We start from the raw sequence: 25,851 nt of genomic DNA on the forward strand, positions 1-25,851 counted from the left end.
CAGCGAGTGTTGCTGTCTGATTCTTGCTCTGCAAGCTTCGTCTCAGGGGTGTACCCTGCCGTGTGAGGTGTGAGGTGTCGGTCTGCACCTAGTGGGGGATGTCTCCCAGTTAGGCTACTCAGGGGTCAGGGACCCACTTAAGCAGGCAGTCTGTCCGTTCTCAGATCTCAGCCTCTGTGCTGGGAGATCCACTGCATTCTTCAAAGCTGTCAGACAGGGGCATTTACCTCTGCTGAGGTTTCTGCTGCTTTTTGTTTAGCTATGCCCTGTCCCCAGAGGAGGAGTCTACAGAGGCAGGCCAGCCTCCTTGAGCTGTGGTGGGCTCCACCCAATTCGAGCTTCCTGGCGGCTTTGTTTACCTACTAAAGCCTCAGCAATAGCGGGCGCCTCTCTCCCAGCCTCGCTGCTGCCTTGCAGTTAGATCTCAGACTGCTCTGCTAGCAATGAAGGAGGCTCCGTGGGCGTGTGACCCTCCGGGCCAGGTGTGGGATGTAATCGCCTGGTGTGCCGTTTGCTAAGACGCTTGGCAAAGCACACTATTAGTGTGGGAGTTACCCGATTTTCCAGGTGTTGTGTGTTTCAATTTCCCTCGGCTAGGAAAAGGAATTCCCTTCCCCCTTGAGCTTCCCAGGTGAGGGGATGCCTGCCCTGCTTCAGCTCTAGCTGGTTGTGTTGCACCCGCGGACCAGCATCGACTGTCTGATTCGCCCCAGTAAGATGAACCAGGTACCTCAGTTGAAAATGCAGAAATCACCTGTCTTCTGTGTCACTCACACCTATAGTTCTTATATCGTGTAAGCTTCTAGTTCTCTTGGCATCTAGAAGTAGAGTAGTTCTGTGTCCACTGAGTATGTTTACTTTCTAATACAATCATAGGATGAGGTGCCAGTTTCTTAAACTGAATCAGGTAAGATGTGAACTTAAGCATGTTCCACATTGGTAGATTGTTAGTTCTCTGTTGTAGGAACTAACAATAATGTTCACTTTCATACGTATTCTTATTGTCTATCACTGATGTCTAATTATATACTCAAGAAACGTGTGTGAAGTGACAAAGCAGTTCATGGGAAAAAGGCTTGATTCTGTCTGACTTTTTTTTTGTATTAGTCTGTGTTAATGGATAAGGAAGCTGAGTAATTTTCTACTTCTTGATTAGGTGATATCTTGGGATTCCTTTGTGTTAAAGTAATGTGAACTTGCAGTATGTCAGACACTTCAGTATTCATATACAAATATAAAACACATTTTATAGCCATATGCAACTTATGTTTAGATTATCTGCCATTTGTCAAGTAATGCTTATTCTTCATTAGGACAGGCAATTGAATATTGATTCTGATCATGCATTAACTTTTGATTATAATAGGTTTTCTACAAAGGATAGTAAAACATTTTTTCTTGTTAACTTACAGATTAAACCCATGAGTTGCCCCTCTCGGGAGCTGAGGAGTTGAGGTAGGGAGGGAGAAGAAAAAACAAGGTTATGGTGGTAAATTTATCAAAAATTGCTGTGGATAGTTGATATGTAATATTGTAAAGGGTTTTGCCTGGAGGCCTCTCAAAGGACTTAGCCAAGCAGTGTCACTATTATTTGTGTCCTATGTGTGAGGCAGATGATTCAGATTACCTACCATTTTACCAGTGAAGAAGAAAGTTGTTACTTTGCCACAGTCTGTAGAGCTGATATAAAGTTGTTATAATGGAAATGTTTTCTTGATTGAGAAATGAAGGTTCTCTTCACATAGTGGGCTTCATTTAAAAATACATCATACACATAAAAGGTTAATTTCATTCTGTAAGTCTGCCAAATTCTTTTTTTTTTTTTTTTTTGAGACTGTTGCCCAGGCTGGAGCGCAGTAGTGCATCTCAGCTCACTGCAAGCTCCGCCTCCTGGGTTCATGCCATTCTCCCGCCTCAGCCTCCTGAGTAGCTGGGACTACAGGCGCCTGCCACCACGCCCGGCTAATTTTTTATATTTTTAGTAGAGACGGGGTTTCACCGTGTTAGCCAGGATGGTCTCGATCTCTTGACCTCGTGATCCGCCTGCCTCGGCCTCCCAAAGTGTTGGGATTGCAGGCATGAGCCACCGCACCCGGCCAAATTAATTCTTTTAAATTATTTTTAGCTTAGCTTTTAAAACCGTATCATATTTAGCAAGCTTAAGGTGGAAAATAATCTTTAGCAAACCCCCTTTCCCTCAAACCAAAAAACTAACCTGTCTACAAAAATGTAAACCAAGTTTAACTCACTCCTAAAGTAATATCTCTCTGCTAATATCCTTATAACTTCCTTTTGTATGTCTGCTATTTAGAAAGACATGTTTCCTTTCCTTTTACATACTCTGTTTAAAAAATTATCTAACCACTTCCATGGTTACTTGTCCTTTGATGAAGTTGACATCCTGGAACTTGGAATGGCACGGGATTGGGGATGGGGGAAAGAAATGTGGAATGAGTGTTGGATTGCCTTTGGTACGTTCTTATCCCCTGATATTTATTTATTTATTTATTATTTTTTTTTGAGATGGAGTCTCGCTCTGTCACCCAGGCTGGAGTGCAATGGCGCCATCTCGGCTCACTGGAACCTTTGCCTCCTGGGTTCAAGTGATTCTCCTGCCTCAGCCTCACGAATAGCTGGGACTACAGGTGCCCACCACACCCGACTGTGTTTTGTATTTTTAGTAGAGATGGGGTTTTGCTGTGTTGGCCAGGCTGGTCTCTAACTCCTGACCTCAGGTGATCCACCCACCTCGACCTCCCAAAATGCTGGGATTACAGGCTTGAGCCACCTCGCCCGGCCATCCCCTGTTATTTTAAATTTAGTATTTTGAAAGTTAACAACTTTCTGGGTTTTTTCTTAACAGTATTATTAGAAGTGATAATTGCCCATTAAAGAAAAATGAGAAAATACACTGATGATAACTGTCACACCTTGTTTTCTGTCTATTTAGACTTACATGGTCTAGTGAGATAATTTAATTAAATTAATTAAATTAAATTAAAATTAATTGCCATTTTCAATATTAAAAATTTAGTTTCTCAGTTGCACTAGCCATGTTTTAAATGCTTAATGACTCTATCTGGCTATTGGTTATCATACTGGAGAGTGTAGACATAGACATTTTTGTTATCACAGAAAGTTCTGTTAGACAGTGCTGTTAGACCCAGTGAACCTGCGTACACAATCCATTTTACCTAAAATGAGATCATTCCATCATATTTATTTTTCTACTTTATGTAGTAACATATTTTATTGTCAGTGAATATTATTATATAATCCCATTTTAAAGGCTTCTAAGAATTCTTTATATAGAAGTCATTTTTTAAAATCAGTCACGTGTTGTTGTAGGTCATTTAGGCTATTTTTGTACCATTTTTTAGGCAGTAGTATAAAGAATATCCTTTTCATTACATATATGTTTAAACCTTAATTGCTTTAGGATAAACTCCTGGAAAGCTACAACTTCTTAATAAGGACCAAAGAAGTTTTAGCTACTGGGGAACTTCGTTAGACCTCTTGATTTAGTTTGTCACATTATCTATTTATATATCATCTATAAAGGAGCTAGGTTTAGAAAAGTCATTTCTCACACCTTCCTTACTGTTTGCAAAAATTAGTTGAAAATTCAGTGAAGCCTTGAAAATCTGATTCACTTGGTTTTGTTTCATTAATGTCTTTTCCTTTTCCTGCCAGAATACTTCCCTTCTGCATTTTTACCAGTAGTTTTCCGTATAAAAACTGAATTGGAATTTTTTTTTTTTTTGAGACGGGGTCTTGCTCTGTTGTCCAGGCTGGAGTGCAGTGGTGCGATCTCGGCTGACTGCAACCTCTGCCTCCCGGGTTCAAGCAATTCTCCTGGCTCACTCAGCCTCCTGAGTAGCTAGGATTACAGGGACCCTTGAATTGGGATCTTTTAAACACGTCTCAGTGTAGCATTTTCATAAAAAACGAAATGACAAAATTCCATACTTGTATCCTTAAAACAGAGAAGAGAGGCCAAGAATGAGAGTGATTGTGCCTTTGGAAATAATCTCCGCTGACCCTGAGTACTCTTACATTGATGACTTGCCTGCTTATATTCAAACTGCCTTCAGGAAGGTTAGAGTATCTGTGATTTAGCGGTGTAGCATTTATTTGTATACCATTTATACATGTATATATATGTTATGTACTTATTACTTGTGTTTTGTTAGAATTCTGGGAAAAGCACCAGTATGGAAGCTTTCACTCTTCCATGGCCTTAAGAAATACATTGGAGATGCTTAAATTAGGTGGAAAAAGCAAAAAAAAACAAGAACAAAAAATTCTCCTATACTTTTTTACAATGATGCAAGGCTTTACTTAATGCCCCAAGTCTTCTGTCTAATAAAAAAATTACACATTTGCATTTACTTTTAGACTCACTTCAATTGTTCAAAACAATCTATGGGTTAGGTACAGTGACTCATACCTCCAATCTTAGCACTTTGGGAGGCCAAAGTGGGAGGATCGCCTGAGTTCAGAGTTTGAGACCAGCCTGGGCAATAAAGTGAGACCCTGTCTCTACAAAAAATTAAAAAATTAGCTGGGGGTGGTGGCACACACCTGTGGCTACTTGGAAGGCTGAGGCAGAAGGATCACTTGAGTAGGAAGGTATAGGTTGCAGTGAGCCATAATCGCTTCATGGCACTCCAGTCTAGGTGACAGAGGGGACTCTGTCTCTAAATAAATAAATAAATAAATAAGAAAGAAAGTAAGTAAATACATCCTGTAGTTTTCAGTGAGATACATGGCTTAATTGTGGGGTTGTATGAAAATGGTATTTGAGACAAATGGGTTGTGTAACCAGGCAGATTTTGCTTTGTATGTTTATCGTGTTATCTGAAACTCATATATTATTAGAACTATGACTTCCCTTTGTACAGTTTTAATACTGAAATATGGAGGTAGGTCCATATTTGAGGTAATGGTTTAGGGAGTCCTTCTTACTCCTCATTCTCAACTGACCAAGCTAGAAAACTGTTAAGTATAATAATTGTATTTATAGGCTTTACATTTGTACTTACTTTTAAAAAATGTATTCTCTTGAATTATTTAAATCTGCTAATTATCTTTTTAAAAATAGCAGTGGTTATTAGATTTTTCATATGTAAACAGAATCCAAGATTGAGAATTTAACCTTACTGTGAGTTGTTTCGTATTCTACTCCCTGATATGACCATATAAATAAGACTTTTTAAGCAATCCCACTGTATATCCAAAGATACATTTATTTTGGATCAATAAATCTGAAATCTGACGAACTCTTTCAGACTTTTATGTCAAGCCTGAAAATTTCTAAATTTACCGTGGTACACATAATTATGATTAGAGATAGAGGGAACATCTTTTGTTTTGCCTATTTGTGACACAGTTTTGAGTGCTGGTCTTTTGAAAGAGTAACTTGAGCTCTGAGGATTGAGGGAACAAGGCCAGGAAATGTTCCATTGGGCCCCTAAAATGGAACTCTCACTGTCATAGGTATTTTTCAAGTGTTTCCACAGGGGAATTGTTTGATGGGATTATTAGAAAGAGGACATTGAATATAGGAGTGGTAGACAAGGTATTAAGGACAAATATGTAGATATGCCTTTTAGAATTTACTTCAGGGGAAGAAAGCTTGAGTATCGTTCTGGGGTAATCTTAGCTTGCGTTTATATGGAGTGGTGAGATAGCAAATAAGTGCTTGGCTTTACAATTACTTATGAATTGCAGTTTATCATACAGACTGATTTTACACACTTGCTTTGAGCTTCAGTTTCTTAATTATAAAATGGACATCGGCTCTACTGCATAAAATTTTTATGGGAAGTTAAATGAAAGAATATAGAGAAAGCTTTCCACTTGCTTTGTTCTTGTATGGCAACAGTAAGTTTGCCACACAACCACACAAGACCATTTTTGTATTCTGACACAAAGCGGACACTCAGTCAAAGCTAAGTGAAGGGCTGACATTGCCATAAGCTGCTCTTTGTTACCATCAGTGTGAATTTGCGTTACATTCTTTGTTTAGTATCTTTTGCAATTTTGTAAACTTGAATTGTGATTTGATAAGACATGAAGCTCTTTTTTCCTCATTGTAATTTACATTATTTTAACCTAGTCAGCTATTGCATATAGGATTATGGAGAATCATTAATGTAACTTAAACATTTTCCCCACAAATATTTCAGTAGCAGGGGTATCATAGTTTGCTGTTACCAAATATGAAGTGTATGAAATGACTGGTTAATATTTTTTCAAGCAGATTACTTATGGGTAAACAGCTCTCTTTCAAGCCAAGGGACATCACAGTTGCTGTTTCTGAAAATTGTAACCCACTAGGAATGAGACAAGGAAAAGGACAGATGAGGAATTATGTTAAAAGGAAAGGGTGGTCTTTTCCTCAATGTGGGGGAAAAGTTGAGGTGGGAAGTGAAATACGTGATTCATTACTATTATTCAGAACAATTGAAAATAGGATAATGTGTCAAATCCTATGGAAACACAAAACTCAGTTTTTTAAAAAAATTATTTGCTTTTAACTAACTTTCTTAAGGAATGAAAATTCTTTAAGTTACATTCTTTATGTCCTTTAGATTGAAAGTACAGCAGAATATTGGCGTTTCAGTCTGTTGAATCAGTTGTCAGAGGCATAGGAAAATAATAGTAATGATTTACTTTCTTGGGAGACTAAAGTTCAAAGCAGAATCAGATTATTACTATTATGGTACAGGTTTAATCCTGTTTTCCTTGGGAGGGAGGATGTTTTTGAATATGTAGCTTTAAACCTTGTAACTAGTGATAAAAATATTAATTGCCAGGCTGGGCAACATGGAGAAACTCCATCTTTACTAAAAATAGAAAAATTATCTGGACATGGTGGTGCATGCCTGTAGTCTTAGCTACTCTGGAGGCTGAGGTGGCAGGATCAACTGAGCCAGTGATGCAGAGGTTGCAGTGAGCTGAGATTGCACCACACCACTGCACTCCAGCCTAAGCCACAGAGCAAGACGTTGTCTAAAATATATGTATGTGTATATATATATGAATTGGTCTTAATGTTTTACACACATAAGAAATTTATCTGGAATGCTAGTAAGTCCGTGAGGCCTTGAGAGAGAGGAGGTAGAGTTAGCAATTTAGGGAAGGATTCACAAAGACAGATGAAGTGTTTCTCGTGTTTGCCCCTTCTTCTCTCTCATAAACAGATTGGGAAGCACCTTTTACATTTGGTCATTGTCCCTTAAAGTTGTGCAAGCTTCATCATCCTATTAAAAATTTCCCTGGTCACATTGAAGAGATACTTGCTTTATTCCTTATGGACATTTCATTTAGTTGAATCTAGTCAAGTTTAGAAAAAGTAATCTACCCCTAAATAAAAAGAAGCATAATATAGCAGTTTGGTGTGGCACAAATGAATGCATTTTCCTAGGGCTATTATCAGTTTATCTTTATTTCAATCCAACAGATCTTTTAGCACTGTGTATCTATTTTTGAAAGACAGATGAAAAGATTCTGATTGGGATACGAGAGAGTGTTTATTGAGTTCTTGTTATGTGCAAAGAGCCAAGCTGGGTTTGTATATATTGTCACATTTAATTTTAACAGCAATTCACTGTGTTAGGTAGTGTTTTATGAAAGAGGAAATTAAGATTGGCGGTGGTGAAGTAACTTACCCAAGGTCAGAAGTTACTAAGGATTGGGCAGTATTCTAAAACTGAGGTTTGTCTGATTCCTGGGACAGAACTTTTAGTCATTATTCTCTATTGAGTTTCCAGGTAGACAGAGAGATGCTTTGTTACAGTCAGTCTTATATTTATTCCAGTGTCTGCCTTATCTTGTAATAAATTGTTATGTGAGCAGATAATTCTGATTTTACAAATGTATTGTGTCCTGGATTAACTTTGTTCATTGCAAAAAGGATAAAATTGATCTGGGATATAAAAATCTGCTATGTATACATACAGAATAATCTATACTTAAGTTATTGCAGATGTGATGTGCCTTTTTTTAAAAAAAAAAAAGTCTTGATTTTCTATATTTATAAGAAAACTTGACAATAGGAGCAAAATTGAATTGGAAGATTCTTTTATAAAATTTCATGCCAAAGTTTGTCCATAAAGATTGAAGGAGATGCATTTAACTCATTAAATCACATATGGAAGAAGTCTACCATGTAAAACTCAGTACTTTTATTCACATGGATGAATTTTTGAGTGGGCAATTAAATATTTTTTAATATCTCTAAAAATTATGTGCACAGACTTGTTTTGTCCCAACAGTCCTATGAGACAGATACTCTAATATTGTCTCCTGATTTACAGACAAGGAAATGGAAGCTCAGAGAGGTAAAGGAGTTAGAATGGTATTCTAACCTGAGCAGTTTGGCCCCAGAATCCAGCCTCTGAACTACAGGTGTGTTCTTAACTCTAACTATGGCATATTGCCATGGCAGACCTTGTAGAGAACTTTCTTTTCTTGAACTTTTAAAAATTTTTATTGAAAATTGTGGAGTTTTTTGAGATGGGGTCTCACTTTGCCAGTCAGGCTGGAGTCCAGTGGTGTGATCATGGCTCCCTGCAGCCTTGACCTCCTTGACTCAGGTGATCCTCCCACTTCAGCCTCCCGAGTAGCTGGGAGTACAGGTGCACACCACCACGCTCAGCTAATTTTTGTATTTTTTTGTAGAGACAGGTCTCGTCATGTTGCCCAGGCTGGTCTTGAACTCCTGGGCTCAAGCGATCTGCTGGTTTGGCTTCCCAAAGTGATAGGATTTCAGGCATGAGCCACTGCGCCTGGCTGAACTTTTTTAAAAAAAGAAATGCAGTTTTTATTTTTTCCCACTGAGGTACGTGGAAAAAAAGTTAACATGTAATGAGGCACAGAGTTCACTGGGGTGAAATTAAGTCATTTGTTCCGGGTATGCTAGTCCCAGATGTTAACAGAATTCTCAATTTTGGGTCGCTTTTATATGAAAGAGAAAGGCTTTCATATATGAAAGTATGACTAGAATCCTGGAATTTTATGAAATAGATAATCACTTCCCTATTTTGCGCAACTTGTTTCTACACTTAGCATTATTACAGAATCTAAATTAATAGATTTATTTCACATTTGTCTTATCCAGTGCTGTTACCATATTTTAATGTTAGTCATTTGATAGGAAGAATGATCCAATTTTTCTTTATTAGTTATGAAGTAATTTCTGTAAGCAAGAGCTTTTAAAAAGCATTGTTTTGCAAACATATTAAACGGCATGCATAAAGATCATTTTTGTCTGAGGATAAATATCTCATTATAAAAATAATTACACATATGTAATAAATATTAAAACAGTGTAGAAATGTGTAAAATAGAAAGTGGAAGTACCATTTATTTCACTCTCAGATACACCACTAAATTTTCCTGTTGTTAAGGTAGCTGAAGTAGTTTTTAAAATCTCTTTTATGAACCCATTTGTACATATAAATCTATTTACATATTTTTAAAACATGAACTTTAAATTTAACATGTGTTAAAACTTTGAATTTAACATGTGTTATTTCTGTAGCTACTCATTGAGGTATCTGCACAAGTATCTTCGCTCAGAACCAATGCCTCTTTCCCCATCACCATTGTTGTATTGCCTCTTCTAGTTCCTTGGCCACACTTTTGAAGTCCGGAACCGGATGCTGAGCCAAGCTGGACCAAATTCTCTTTCATGATAATTTGGAGTTAAGATTGAGATAATACAGGCGTATGTGTTTGTATATGAGGGGGATGTCTGGGAGACAGGGACAGACAGCAACACCTAAATTTTGAGACACATTTTTGCCTTTGCATTCAACGGAATACCTCTATTCTTTAATAAATTTTCCTGTTATTAAGGTAGCTGAAGTAGTTTTTTATCCTTTGTAATAAAAAAACTCTATTTAGTCTGTACTCAAAAAGATATATTTATAGACCATAGCACCTTAAATTTAGAAGGATATTTAGAGATAATTTTTACTATTTACTACTACTATTATCTTTTCGACTTATTTACAGTTTTACTTTACTGCTTTACTTATTTCTTATGTTTAGAAACCACATAAATCTTTCTCCAAATGAAATTTAATGCAGTAACCCAATAATATAAAAGTGTTCAGAGGGCTGGGAGAAGCATGGACCTTCATGTATTCTGCCTTGCATGTGTATGAGGAGGTGGGGATGGGTCCATAGGAACCTAAAAAGTAGATGTTCTCAAGCAGGGACAGTTTTACCCCTTAGGGGGCATGTTTAGCTATATCTGGGGACATGTTTGGTTGTCACAATTAGGGAGTGTTACTGGCATCAAGTGGGTAGAGGTAAGGGGTACTGTTAAACATAACGCACAGGACGGCTCCCCCCCATTAAGTGCATTCAACAGACAAGCCACGGCAAAAGCCCAAGCCTGACTACTTAGGCTGGTAAAGATGCAATAAGCCACTTGTAGGTTTAGCTAGTTGATTACTTATGTAGACAGCAAAAAGAAGGAAAAGCTAAAAGTACCAGCTCCCCATGGTCTTTGTATCTCAGGTGACACTGAAAGGAAAAGGGCCAAATGACTGCATTGAGAGTTGTGGAATACCCTGTTTTGGAAGAGCCAGTAGAAGAGAGAGAGGTAGAAAGCCCCACGCCTCCTCACAAATGGGAAGTGATGAGACACTGCCTCATGACAGCTTCCCATCCTCTCTTGTTCCCAGAGTATCACAAGGCATTGAGCCAACACTCAGATTAACTGAGGTTCATGTCCTTGTTATTGTAGCCTGTGAGGATACTTGCAGAGTCTCCAGAGCACTTGGTGGAGCCAGTAGCCTACACCTACACACACAGCAAAGAATTAGCTAGTCAAGAATGTCAGTAGTTAAAATGGAGACTATATTCTAGAGTAGCACTGTTCAACAGCAATGTAATGCCATACATATATGTAATTTAACATTTTCTATTAGCCACATTGAAAAGAAACATGATATCAACTTAATGTTTCATGTAACTCAATGTATCTCAAGTATTATTTCAACATGTAATATGTCTAAAACATTATTAGTGAAAATTTTAACATTATTTTCAACTAAATCTCTGATATCTGGTGTATATTTTATACTTAAAGCATGTCTCAGTTCTAACGTTTTCATGATCAATACTTGATCTGCATTTGGGTTTCATAAAATTTGTAGTTGAAAAACTAGATTTACATACCTGAGGTGTCCTAAATATATTAAACATTTACCAATAACTGAATCAACTATCAATTTTAAAATTTAACTATGACTTTTTTTTTTTGAGATGGCATCTCAAAGGGCCAAATGACTGCATTGAGAGTTGTTGTTCCTAATTTATATGTGAAAAACGTTTTCTACATGATTAATGAATTTATCCTGTTGGTGCTTCTTGAACGTGTAGATTGGGGTCTTTTATTAGTTCTAGGAAAATCTTTGGCATTTGCTCTGTAAATACATACGTATATATATGTGTATGTATATATGTATATATATTTTTAGTTTCAGTTTTTTTCTTTTCTTCTAAGACTAATTGCAGCATGTTAGGCCTTTTAGTTTCCATCTTTTATCCATTCTACTCTCTTTTTCCTCTGTATACTTCAATATTTCAGTCTTGGAAATACTGGTTGTCATATTTTCCAGTTCAGTAATTTTCTCTTTAGCTGTTTCTAATTGCAGTCAGACCCTCTATAAAGCTTTTAAAATACTAGTTTTATATAACGTAAAAATCAACTTATTGAGTTCAAAGTAATGAAATAAAGTGAATCAATTTTGAGTATACATTTTAATGAGGTTTGACAAATGTGTATACCCATATAATCACTACTCTAATCAAGATAATAGAACAGTTTTGTTTACTCCAAAAAGTTGTCTGGTGCCCATCTGCAGTCAATTTTTCTTTTTGTCAGCCATCCCCAGTCAACAATGATCTATTTTCTGACATTATAGATTAATACTCTGTTCTAGAAATATGTTCTTGTGTGCCTGGCTTCTTTTACTCATCATGTTTTGAAGCTTTGGAGATTTCATCCCTGTTGTATGAAACAACAGCTTGTTTCTTTTTATTGCTGAGTAGTATTCTGTTGTATGACTGTGCTACAGTTTGCTTCAGATTTTTTTCAATGTTTGACTATTACAAATAAACATACACTCACTCACATGCAAGTCTTTTGTATGGACACATGGATTTTTGGTTTATTTGTTTCCTTTTGAGTAAATACTTAAGACTAAGTTTGTATGCTAGGACATACAGTAGTGTATATTTAGCTGTAGAAGGAATTGCTAAACCGATTTCCAGAATGGTTAAAACATTCGTTTGTAATGCCCACAAGTAATGTATGAGAGTTCCAGTTTAGAATCTCCTCATTAACACTTGGTATTGCTAGTCTTTTTAGTTTGTATTTTTCTGTTGACTAATAATGTTGAGCATCTTTTCATGGGCTTATTAGTAATTTACATATCTTCTTTTGTGAAATGCCCTAGTCTCTTGCTCATTTTTCAAGTTGATTGATTTATAGAAGTTCTTTCTCTAATTTAGAAGAGTTCTTTATCTTACATATGTGTTGCAAATATTTTCTTCTAGATTGTGTTTTGCCTTTTCATGTTCTTAATGGTGACTTTTGAAGAACAGAAGCTCTTAATTTTGATAAAATACAGTTTATTGGTATTTTCTTTTAAGGCTTAAGTTTCTTTTTCTCCTAAGAAATCTTTATATCCCAAGGTCATGAAGATTTTTCTTTCATGTTTTCTTTAACACATTTTATTGTTTTAGCTTTTATATTAAGTCTGTAGTCCACTTTGAGTTAATGTGTTTGTGCGGTGTGAGGTAAGAGTTATTTTGTGTGTGTGTGTTTTTTTTTCTTTTCTATATAGAGAATCTGTTGTTTCAGCATGATTTGTTGAATAGGCTATTTTTCCACCATTGAATTACTGTGCTTCCTTTGTTGAAAAGTCGTTGACTCCCTATATGTTGGTTTATTTATGAACTGTCTTGTGTTCCATTGGTCTACATACCCAAGTCTAAATAACATAGTTTTTCAATTAGAAATTATGCTTCATAACACAAAGCAGCTAGTTTAACTTTCAACTCCAATAATTGCACAAGTCCTATTGTATCTATATCTGTTCTTATTCCAGTCCTGCACTGTCTTGATTACTAGAGCTTTATAATAAATCTTGAAATTAGGTAGTGTGAGTCCTTCAACTTTTTAGTTCTACAATTTCCTACTTGATTATATATACCACAGAGTATATCTGTGTTTCACTTCTTAAGACCATACTTTCCTTTAATTCTTTGAATTTATTTTCTTTAAGACTTTGAACTTTTTTATAATTGGTGCTTTGAGGTCTTTGCTAACTAACCCTAACACATCTGGGCTATCCTGGGTGTGATTTTTAGTGATTTTTTTTTTTTTTCTTGACCAGATCACATTTTTCTTTATATATAATGTTTAATTTACATTTTTTATTCAATAGTGGACATGGTAATCACTCTGTGATATTTACTAACTTCCTCTGAAGAATTTTATTTATTTGTTTATTTTTTTGAGACGGAGTCTAACTTTCTGCCCAGGCTGGAGTGCAGTGGCGCGATCTCAGCTTACTACAAGCTCTGCCTCCCGGGTTCATGCCATTCTCCTGCCTCAGCCTCCAGAGTAGCTGGGACTACAGGCATCCGCCACGACGCCCGGCTTATTTTTTTGTATTTTTTTTTAGTAGAGACGGGGTTTCACCGTGTTAGCCAGGATGGTCTCAATCTCCTGACTTCGTGATCTGCCCGCCTCAGCCTCCCAAAGTGCTGGGATTACAGGCGTGAGCCACCGTGCCCGGCCCCCTTTGAAGAATTTTTATTCTTGTTTTAGCAGATCACTTTATTGCTGGTTTAAAATCAACCTTAACTTATGGAGGTTTGGTTTTAAGCTTTGCTAGTGCGGATCTGTGGAAAGCCCAAGATGTTTCTTTAAGATTGTTTCTGCTGCAGACCTAGTTTTTTCTCAGTTTTGGGCTTTATAAAGTATTATGTATCTAGACTAGGGCTTATTCTAGGGCACGGGTTCTCAAATGTTTATTCTTTTTTTGCATTCTTAAAAATTATTGAGCATTCCACAGAGCTTGTATGTGGGTCATGCATATTGTATTAGATACTAAAGCAAAGAAGTTTAAAAAATTATTTCATTTAGCAAATAACAAACTTACTGCGTGTTAGCATGCATAACATTTTTTGAAAAATTGTTTTCCAAAACAAAAAATAGGTCCCAAGAGTGGAATCATTTTACATTTATGCAAATGTTGTTAATATTTGACTTAATTGAAGATAGCAGGATTCTCCTATCTGCTTGTGCATGCAGTCTTTTCTGATAGGCTTTTTGGGGTCGAAATATCTGAAGAAGATCTACATTTATAGTTAGAAAAGGGAAGAGTATATCAGTAACCTTTCCAATAATTGTGGATATTCTTCTTTGATTCCACATTCAAACTGGACAAATGGTAGTTTCTTAGTGGCTAGCTGCAACGTGGAATCTGAAACCATGTCAGATAACCTTTTGCACTCTGTAACATCACAATCCATTGGTTGTCTTACACATGGAAAGCATCTTTGCCTCTGTACCTACGTATGATTTTGTAATGATTTCCATTTGTCGTATCAAAAATAGTCGTTTCCTAAATGAGGCCTAACTTGTTAACGTGCTGTATTATACTATATAAAATAATTACATTTGTTATTTTATATCCATGTCAGCAGAAAAGTCTATGAATTTGTGAGCGCTTTATATGTACTTTCTAATTCTTCACAGAGGATATTTAAAAAAAAATCTAATGATCAATATTTAAGAAAATATAGTACTTTTACTGCTTCGTCGGGGCATTCTAATGTGAAACCCTCCTTTTTTTTTACTGCGTATATGTTTTATAGTGAAGAATGTAATAATCACTAATAGATGTTGATGGCACTGCCTTGATTTGTGTTATTTTAGTTTTGTAAGACAGGGTTTCACATTGTCATCCAAGTTGGAATGCAGTGGTGTGATCATGGCTCACTGTAGCCTTCACCTCCTGAGGTTCAAACCATCCTCTCACTTCAGCCCCACGAAGAGCTGGAGCCACAGGTGCGTGCCACCATGCCAGGCTCATTTGTTTACTTTTTGAAAAGACCAGGTCTCCCTATGTTGCCCAGGCTGGTCTTAAACTCCTAGCTCAAGCAATTCTTCCACCTCAGCCTCCCAAAGTGCTGGAACTATAGGCATGAGCCACCATGCTCAGCTTGTGTTATCAGTAGTTTTATCCTCTGTTGCTTTTGTACCATCAGTGCAAATGTTAATATAATGAAACAAGGGAATAATATCTTAATGTTATTATAAAAATAGTTTTGACTTTGTAGACCCTCTGCTCTCTGTTCTAGGTCATGGTGCTTATTCATAGCTAACACTGGTGCTAAGGTGCACCAGGTGTGTTAACAAGGTGGTTTTAGGTTCTCTTTACTTTCTCAAGGCCAGAATTCCAATTTCTTTCAGCACTGCTCTTTCTCTAGCACCTTGCAACCTCTACTCACTCTGTTGTGCTCTCAGTCCTTAGCAGCTATTGCCAGATAAGCCTCAGGGGTTTTGTCCTGCACAGGTGCAGCCCAGCCCAGCCATGCGATCCCTGGGGACTCCTTCACAGTCATCTGGGGCCTGCTAGCTGCACAGATCCCTCTTCTCTAGTTTCCCGTCCTACAGATTCCAGCCAATTCTTCTGCCCTGAGTTTGGATTTCTGTCTTCTCAGTTCAGTGTAACCACCATGTTCTGCTTTGACTCCTGTTGTGTTTATGTGGTTGGCAAATTGTTTTAGGCAGAGAGTTGGGTGATTATGGTACCCATCTTGCGAGTTTCTCTTCTTTCAGGGATCACAGTTTACAACTGCAGCTGGTTACTGCCTGCAATTAGTTGCTTCATCTATTTTGTCGAGTTTCATAATGTTTATGTCAGAGAGGGAAAGCTAGTCTGATACCAGTTATTCCATTATGGCTGGAAACTAAAGTTTCGTTTAAAATTTTTATTGTTATATTTTTATTTCTAAAAATTCTGTTTAATTCTTTTATAAATTTGCCTTATTATATTTTTATAGTTTCGTCTTTTTTAGATCTTTCAGCTTGTCTTTTAGTAAACACAATAAGCATGGTTCTCTTTGTAATACGTGTCTTGTACCTCTGATATCTGAAGTTTTTATGGGTCTGTTCTTGAGTTGTCTATTTTTGTTAGTTGTAGCTTTTGCATTTTAGGTTATTTATGTGCCTCATTATCTTGGCTATACACTGGACATTTTACCAACTATTTATTTATAGGAGTTACTGCCAATCTGGGACCACCTTAAATCAGGCCTTAATTCGAGGCTTGAGATACCCTAGGCACACAAAGTTTCCAACCAGAGCTATAATTCTGTACTAGGACCAGTTCACATCCACTTTGTCCTCATCCTGAGGTATCACCCTTGTTTTGTGGGGAACAGTCTCATTATAGTCCTTACTTTTGGGGGGGCTCTGGGCTTTTATTGCTCTTCCCCTTATTCCATGAGACATTGAAATGACATATTTTATTTTTCTTCATCAATAATTGCCTTCAGAACAATGACAGCTTCCATACATGTTTACCCTCTGGATTTCCTTTGCTCTTCAGCTTTCAGCTGGTAATTCTTGAACTGTCTTGTTAGCTCATAGATGATTTTAGAAGTTGTGTTTTTGTTTTTGTTTTAAATCTAGTTCTGTTCATTGTTTACAGCCTAAGGGATGATTTAAATAAGCTACTCTGCCATTACTGGAAACAGAAAATTGTGCCATTTAAATTCTAATTTAAATTCAGTGAGCCATTCTATATAGGATAGCACTGGTTACTTAATTTTCTTTTCTTTTTCCTTTTTTTTTTTTCTTGAGACGGAGTCTCGCTCTGTCGCCCAGGCTGGAGTGCAGTGGCGCCATCTCAGCTCACTACAGGCTCCACCTCCCAGGTTCACGCCATTCTCCTGCCTCAGCCTCCCAAGTAGCTGGGACTACAGGCGCCTGCTGCCACGCCCGGTTAATTTTTTGTGTTTTTAGTAGAGATGGGGTTTCACCTTGTTAGCCAGCATGGTCTGGATCTTCTGACCTCATGATCCGCCCACCTCAGCCTCCCAAAGTGCTGGTATTACAGGCGTGAGCCACCACGCCCGGCCTTGAGTTTTCATATTTACTGTTAGTGGTAAATCAACTTCAGATAGTTTGAAAAATAAAATACATTAGCTTGACTACTTTTATGCTATAATAAGTAATGTGTATTTTGGATGAAAAGATAAAAGTTTTCAAAAAATCTATAATGTATAAATATATACTGTGTTATTACTGTATAATATATGCTGTAGCATACTATATATGCTATGTATACTGTGTAATATAATGGCATATCTTATGTCATTATATAATATACCATTTTAATATACATGTTTGTGTAGAAGAAATTGAGTGTGCATAAACACAAGGATCTGTCATATCTTTCAGTTTATAAAAATAGTTTACCTCTTAAAGCTCATGTGAATTGGTAAAGATTCTTATACATTGAAGGCTGTACTATAGTTAAAATTTAGTCCTTTGATATTTTTCTTTAAAATTAAAAATTTTCTTTGCTTAAAAAAATTCAAGGAACTTGGTCCTTTATGTAATTCGGTTTTTGAAACTCAATTTAATAAATGTATATCTGTGCACTCTTAAAGAGTTATATGCTGATAATTTTAGAGTAAAAACTTAGTAAAACATCTTTTGATAATTTACTCTAAAAAGCTTGCTACATTTTTAGCTTGGAAAATTCACATTGTCCCTATGTCTTCTGTCTTTTAAAATCAGTTAATAATGCCTGCAGTTAAACACAATTTATTATAATAGCACTTTATAATTTTCTAGGAATTTAACAGAATGAGTCTTTGTATGAATGTAGAAATATTTTGTTTTTATTTGCAATAATTAAAATTATGCAAATGCTTAACTTTAATAGTTTTAAAGGATGAAATTAAACAACATAGCTAAAATAATATATGCTGAATTTGGCTCCCTGTGGCTAAATGCCTGTACCAGAAATGGGAAAATCGTGTGTCCTTCTTGCCATAGCTCATTTGAAAATGGTGTTTGAATTTTGTGACTCTACCTTAGTTTTAACCGTCTTGCTATGCCAGCTGCTACATTTTCTCCGGCCCTCTTACCTAGAAAGGAGATAAATAGAGCTGAGATGCATTTGTAAAGCAATTAGAAACCACCTACTCTCTGGAATTTGAGGTTTGATAATGTCCCAGTGGTTAAAGATAGTATAGGGGCCTTGTGAATGGCCATAGCACCCTTGAATTTGTGTACTGAATGTTACTCAGATTTTAGTTTCCTTCTTTTTCTTTCAGACCTTACTTTGTACATTGTTGGTGTATTTTGGGAACTTTGCTTCAGGTATTTGTGCTACTTTTTAAAAATAATATGACACTATATCATCAAGTAATATGCTACTTTTTAAGAAAAATCTGTTTTATATTAGTGTGCTATCAATGCATACTGATTTTACAAGATGAATTTCTAATTTTGTTTTGTGTTAATGGTCACATTTTTTTATTCTCTTTGATGGCTCAGAGTGTTGAAAACAAATTTTGAAGCATCCAGAATTGAGTCTTAGATGCCACCACTTTGAGTACAGTGTGGCATTCTTGAAAGCTGTTGTTACCTTTGCCTCATGTATGTGCCATTCTTCTGGTATTAGGAAATAGTCCCACATAAATCCCCATAGAGAACAGTGTGAAGGATCAGATTTGAAGGCACTTTAGAAAGAAATTCTATTTGAGAAATTGCTTGGGGAATATTATAGTTTGGGACATTTAAGAATGTATCTGACAACTTTCAGTGCTGCTGGTCTCAACTTTTAGTTTTGTTTGTTCTTTTTAAAGAGTTAAGATAAATGAAAACCTTTCTATTATTATTTTTTCCATTTTGATTCAGAGGGTGGGAGAATAAGAGATTCTATTTGAAGCAGCTCTTTTTTTATTTTTACTTTTTGAAGATTTTAGATCTTAATACTTCAAGTCTTTGGCTATAACTTTAAAAGCATTATCAGAGATTTGACACTGCTCCTAAAATATGTAGAGATCACCTTATCAAGTTTAGCCCCTTTATTTTAAAAGTCGTGAGAACTGAGGCCCACAGAATTTCTTGTGTGCCCTGGCTCAGTGCTTCTCAAATTGTCTGTGGTAGATGGGTTTTCTTTTTTCCCCAATGCATGACAGACCAATAATTTTGTAAAATATAAATAAAAAGAAGTACTGGAGAAGGTAATTTTGAAACAACAGACATACTTCTAAATACCTTCAGTTTCTGTTCTTATTTCATTGTAGATGGATTATAAACAGTTCTGGGAATGGAATTTTGTATAATATGCTTTGTATAGCATAGACCTGGGAATGGAACTTTCTATAATATGCTTTGTATAGCATAGACCACATTTATAGTGCTGCCCAAGGTCAGGGTTCAGCAAATGTGGTCCGTAGGCCAAACCCAGCCTATCTCTTGTTTTTGTATGGCTTGCAAGGTAAGAATTGTTTATATGTTTTTTAATTTTTTTAATCAAAAGAAGAATAATATTTTATAAATTATATAAGATTTAAGTTTCAAAGTCCTTAAGTAAGATTTTATTGGAAGGTAGCCGTGCTTATTCATTTAAATTTTATTGGAATGCAGCCATGCTTATTGATTTAAATATTATCTGTGGCTGCTTTCGCACTATAATGGTAAAGTCGAGGGAGGATGAGGACCCTTGAACAATGCAGGGGTTAGGACTGTTGAACAACGTGCAGTTTAAAATTCGAATGTAACTTTCTCCCGCAAAACTAATAGCCTACTATTGACCAGAAGCCTTATTGATAACATAAATAGTCAATTAACACATATTTGCTATGTTATATGTATTATATGTTGTATTCTTACAGTAAAGCAAGCTAGAGAAAAGAAAACATTTTTAAGAAAATCACAAGGAAGAGAAAATGTGTTTGTTATTCATTAAGTGGAAGTGGATCTCCATAAAGATCTTCATCCTCATCATCTTCACACTGAGTAGGCTGAGAAGGAGGATGAGGAGTGGTCGTTCTTGCTATCTCAGGGGTGGCAGAGACAGGTACACTCAGTGTAACTTTTTCAGACTGAAAAAAGTCTGCATATATGTGGACTCATGCAGTTCAAACTTGTATTATTCAAGGGTCAGCTATAGTTGAGACAGAGACCAAATAGTCCATAAAGACTAAAATATTTACTATCAGGCCTACTACAGAAAAAGTTAGCTGACCCCTGCCCTAGAGCAAAGCATGGAATTAGTCATCACTGGTAGAGTTAAGAGTACACATTTTAAAATGTGCTTTAAATATTATGGTGAGCTGATGGGGATTGTCAAACTCCCTGCCCAGCACCTTTGCATACCACTTTATGTTCTCATTCAGTCCTCTTGGCAATCTTGTAACCTCTTATGAAAGTTGGGTAAGTTTAGACCCCTGCTGATCTAATGAGGGGTTAGATACCTTACTTATCCGAAAAGTCTTAACTTTACTGAGTTTAAAATTTTTAATTCATATGTGATGAATTAAATATGGTTAAATATTTTCTGATGTGAATTTTATCGTCAGCATCTAGTTTAGAAAATTCAGCTGCTTCTTTCCTGTTGCTGCATTACTTCGCTGTAGATGTGTCTGTGTTCAGGTCTAATTAAAGAGATAGGCATGACTTAAACATATTTAGAAAACATCTATTTCAAGTAAATGTTTACTTATTTTAATGTTACCTAAAGTACAACAAAACTACAACTAAACTGTAATGACAGATTTCTGTTGCAAAATAGGCAAGATATGATAGTTAAAATACTGGTTAAAAAAAGAAGGATTGAGGTTTTAGGAGACTTTGGAGAAACAGTGAGACTTTCACTATTTTACTTCTAGCACTCAATAAAACTGTAAAATGAAAGCTCCCATCATACAGTTGTCAGACTCAGATAAAAATATTCCTTTACTTCTTGTTTAAAGCAGGTTCTGAAGTTCCTGAAGTATGCCGTTAAACTCTGCTTTTCATAGTAGCTATTATTTCTTCTGTTTTCTTCCCTTTTGCATGTGATCACTCAGCAACTAAATAAAGATATAGTTATCAGCTTGCATTTGATACTTGAGTCTGCTTTATTATAAAGACCCTTTATAAGCCAAATCTTCACATTAGAATTTCTTCCTGGAATTAAAAAAAATGTTGTTAAATAGCTATATCCATTATGATGAAAGAGTACACTTTGATATTATGGCACTTGCTGTTTTATTCTACTGACTCTTGAATCAGTTTATAAACATCTGAAAACAATTATGTTCATTGTTTGCATTTGCATAGAAAATAATACAGAAAGTCTTTGTAAGATCTCACTGCATCTTCTCAAGCCATAGCCGGTTTTTATTGTCCCAAGTCTGAAACTCCCCAAGATGTAATGTCTGAGATGCACAGGCTCACCTTCCTAGCAGTTGTGTCCTGGTTCTGGATAAGGCTGTTGTTTGTCCATTATAACAAAGCCATTGATTTTATGGCTAATGCCTTCAAGGAAAAGGAAGAGCTTTGTAAACAGAAGGACTTATTGCTTGGTAATGTATGAGTATTACCTTCCAAAGATTGCTAAAGAATGTGTGTGCTTTAGCATGGAACTGTCATAAATGAATGAAAATTTGGGACTCATCAACGGTAGTGGCTCATAACTTACAATTGAATTTTACTTACTGGAACAACTTTTTAATACATTCATTTATTTAATCATTGTTTGGGTAGAATTACAGCAACAGTCTCCTCCTCTCATGCCCTCTCCACCCTCCATACGTATACACACCACATACCAGATGTGGCTGATAAATGTTTTGGATTAATATATCTGGATTTTACTTAAACAGTGATTTTCTCTTTTGTAGGAACCTCCATATTTAACAATTCCCAGTAGCTACTTTTTACCCAATATGGCAGGCATTACATTCATGCCTTAGGATATGTTATAGTGATTGAGTTTCTGTTTCTAAACATTTTTGATGGAAAGAATGAGTATAGGAGGCAGTTCCTTTTTGCAGTTCCACTCCAGGGGACCAGGGTTACACGCATTACTATGTCTGTTAAACTTCTTGGAAGCAAGCCAGTATGTTATGGTGAGTTTCACGTGCAAGTGGTGAGCCACTAAAAGGCTTGCATAGTATTATAACTATTCTGAGGAGAGGAAGCGTTTGGAAATTCAGCAGTAAGGCAGCGGCAGCAACAAGCAGCCACAGTGGTAGTAAAGAGAGGGCAGGTTCACAGTTAGCATATTTCACAGCGTGAGCCAGCGAGCACATAGCTTCCCCATACTGCTGCTTGAAGGAGGCAAACCAAAACTCTACATTGCAAGATTTTTCTAGTTTCGTGTTTATGATGTTAAGTCATGTGATAATACTGTGCCATAAGTTGCCAACTTCATTTTACTCTGGAGAGGCTCTTTTGCTGCAGTGCTTTTTTTCTTTTTCTTTTTTTTTCTTGAAAGAGAAAAAAATTGTGCAATGTATGTTTATGCCTACACCATGCCGAGACGACACTTACCAGTAAATAATCTCTGTATCCCTGAGGTAAGATATTGTTTCTGCTTTCCCTGCACAGTGCTGCTGCAGCACGGAGCTGATCCAAACATTCGGAACACTGATGGGAAATCAGCCCTGGACCTGGCAGATCCTTCAGCCAAAGCTGTCCTTACAGGTAAGAACACAGAGAGCTACCGAATGAGTATATCTGTGTAACTCCTTACTTGATTTTATAAAATCTTGTTATGCTCAATTTTTCTTTTCACTGATGAAACTAAGCAAATATATCTGCCGTTATCTACTACTTTATTATTGATTTGCTATCTGTCTCATTAATTAGTATGCTGTCATAGCATAAGCAGTAAGATTGTTGGTCTACTTAGAATGATAGCATTAAATCATAACATCTTTTACTCATATTTTAGTCCTTTTTATGGTTTATATCGTAATTTTTCTGTACCTCATCCTCAGTTGTTTAAGACCTTTACTGTTGAGCAAGCAAGGGCATTTATATGACTATAAAAGGAGTTTTGATTGGAAAGGCAACCTGCTGCCTTATTCCTTGGATCGATAGTTAAAGAAAATACGCGCTGCCCCTCCCTCGCCACCCCGTTTATACTTGAATCATGTGTTTTCACTTTCACCATGATAGCTAAGTTGTTTTTAACTGAGGCATTTATTATCTTTTTGCTTCAGATAATGCAAATTTGTGGCTTAAGTATTAGTTTTATTAAAGCAAATGCCAAGAACCAGCAAAGAGGAAATGCTGGAATGGAAAAGATCTCTCATAACAATATAGAAAATAGTGCTCTAAGTGTTTTCATTGATCTTCATTCTCAAAATGCTGCATTGGATCTATTTTTGTTTTTATTCTTAGCATCTGAGTCCTGCTGCCTTTGCCCTCTTTTACTTAACTGACCTTTGTAATGAGCCTCTGTCACTGCGGTGCTAACAGTATTGTTTTAGGCTCTGTGAAAGTAAATGACTTTTAACTACCTTTTAAATTTGCCCATGGTTGAAGAAAATACGTCTTTTGTTCTTGTTTAAGTTTAGAGTTCATGGTGTGAAAATTTATTAAAAATACTGAGGTGAAGGGAAAATGTTTATGTACAGAAAGCTTTGAAAATCTATGGAATTTTGCTTAATTGCTCTGCATAGAAAAACAACTTTGCACTGTGCTAAAATTAATATAATTATTGCTCAGAGTAATATGATTTTTCTCAATTAATCAAAGATTAGTGTATTTAGTTGCTGAATAACAGTAACATACACTACAGTAATAAACCTACTTAAGTTAGTGTAGATAAGAAATTTAAGTATAAATATACAATTTTAAGTAATGAAATTAAAATACATAGCCTCGGGCCTGCTCAGATTCTACAGCTTTTCAGTCTCTTAACAAAGCCCTGGGCAACAATAACAGCTTTAGAGTGGTCTGTGACCAAAGGAGAAATACAGTGCATAGAAACAGGGGGAGATTATAAATGCTGAGCAAGACTCTCTCTATATCTAAATGTCCTCCCTCTGACCTTTCCTTCTCTCCAACTCTCAACACCTGCTTTGTCCATTTGTTAGATACATTTAATATGACAATGCTTTTAGATCTACTTTCACTTTTTTAAAAGGCAACATTTAATATAAGTTATTAACAAGAAACTCTCTCCTAATTTGTAATGAATTTCAGGGGAAACTGTATTGCATGTTGTTAGTTTGGGAAAGCGCTTTGGGACAATCACTCATGGAGACACAAGATTCCTGGAGGACAGTATCACATCTACTAAAATTGATTTGAAAGCCATCTAACACTGTACTTTGCTTAGATAGGAAGATATGAAAGTCTTGGTCATAATACTGATTTTGTTAATTATTCGTTTCAAGAATATCTACTTTTTTGGAAATGATATACAGCTTTTCAGATGTGATTTAAAAGGAAAAGTCTAGTAATATGGTTAATTTTGTTGAAATATAAACCAGTTCTATTTCTACATTCATGTTATATAATACAGTGAAATAACACTTAGGTGAAATGTATCCCAAAATGTTTTTCATACCATACAGGTTGTCTAATAAGCAATTCTTTCCAGTGGAATTATGGTGAAAGAATTATTTCCAAAGCTAAATTTAAAAGATTGAACATTAATTTTTTTAAAGGATATCTTTTGAAAGGAATGCCTTAGAGTTATTAGAGATCATTTGGAGTAACATGTCGTTCTTTATTTTTATGCCAGATGTAATTGTAGTACCCTTACTTACCTTGAGAGTGAAATTTTCATTCTTAAAAACTTTTTCTTTAGGAATTTACTGCTGAAAATCTCTTTCCAGTATCTGATCTTTTTATGTTACTACTTTTGTGCATTAGCCTAAACTGTGTATAAGTATTTATGTGTTTTCCTTAAAGGCAGTTAACAAAGTGACAATCTCTCTCTCTCTCTCTTTTTTTTTTTTTTTTTTTGAGATGGAGTTTTGCTCTGTCGCCCAGGCTGGAATTCAGTGGCACAATCTCATCTCACTGCAACCTCCGCCTCCTGGGTTCAAGCAATTCTTCTGCCTCAGCCTCCCAGGTAGCTGGGATTACAGGCATGTGCCACCATGCCTGGCTAATTTTTGTATTTTTAGTAGAGATGGGGTTTCACCATGTTGGCCAGGCTGGTCTCGAACTCCTGACCTCAGGTGATCCGTCTGCCTGACAGTCTCTTTTTATAGAACATTTAAAAATATGTGACTAATACCCTCTTATACATAAGAATGCATTTTTTTTTTTTTAATAAAACTATACAAAGCAACAGTGTAGCCTTCATTTTGCAATTAAGGGACCCTAGCATGTAGCCATTGGTTTGGGAGAGTACACTTGGGTATTTAAATGAGAAGACTTACTCAGAGAGTCTCATCATCCTCTTTGCTGAATTATTGAGTAAGGGAATGATAGGCTTAGAAGAAATCTTGAAGGCTTTCTTTTGTTTTTCTGCTAATGACTGAAGTTCTGGTCAATAAACTGAAGGACTTGGAGGTATTTAGGTTTTTTGTTTGTTCATTTTTTTGTTTTAAACAAGGGTATGAAAAGTCAAAAACAACCTATGTAAATGTTATTGAAGAGCAGTTTTTGTGTGTTTTGATTATAAATTTTTTAAAGTAACATACTTTTGGCCTTTTTTTTTTTCTGATTGTAAAAGAAATACATTCATTTGGAAATTGAGAGAAGCAGGAAAAGGATGAAAAAGAAAAATCATTTGTAATTTTGCTACTTAGAGATAACATTTTGGTGTACTTTAT

At 36.0% G+C, this 25,851-nt stretch overlaps 1 protein-coding gene across 2 annotated transcripts in view; it reads left to right on the plus strand.

Annotated features, from left to right (window-relative positions):
- The window catches only part of TNKS (tankyrase, TRF1-interacting ankyrin-related ADP-ribose polymerase), a 236,701-nt gene that overhangs the window by 47,808 nt on the left and 163,042 nt on the right, over nt 1-25,851 (plus strand). For both annotated transcript variants that reach the window (XM_011970733.1, XM_011970734.1), the window contains exon 3: nt 22,661-22,756. In XM_011970733.1, the coding sequence (XP_011826123.1) occupies nt 22,661-22,756 (96 nt within the window). The remainder of the gene's footprint in view (nt 1-22,660; nt 22,757-25,851) is intronic.

Source organism: Mandrillus leucophaeus, unplaced genomic scaffold (genome assembly GCF_000951045.1).
Source record: "Mandrillus leucophaeus isolate KB7577 unplaced genomic scaffold, Mleu.le_1.0 Scaffold97, whole genome shotgun sequence".
In the NCBI taxonomy this organism is placed as follows: Eukaryota; Metazoa; Chordata; class Mammalia; order Primates; family Cercopithecidae; genus Mandrillus; species Mandrillus leucophaeus.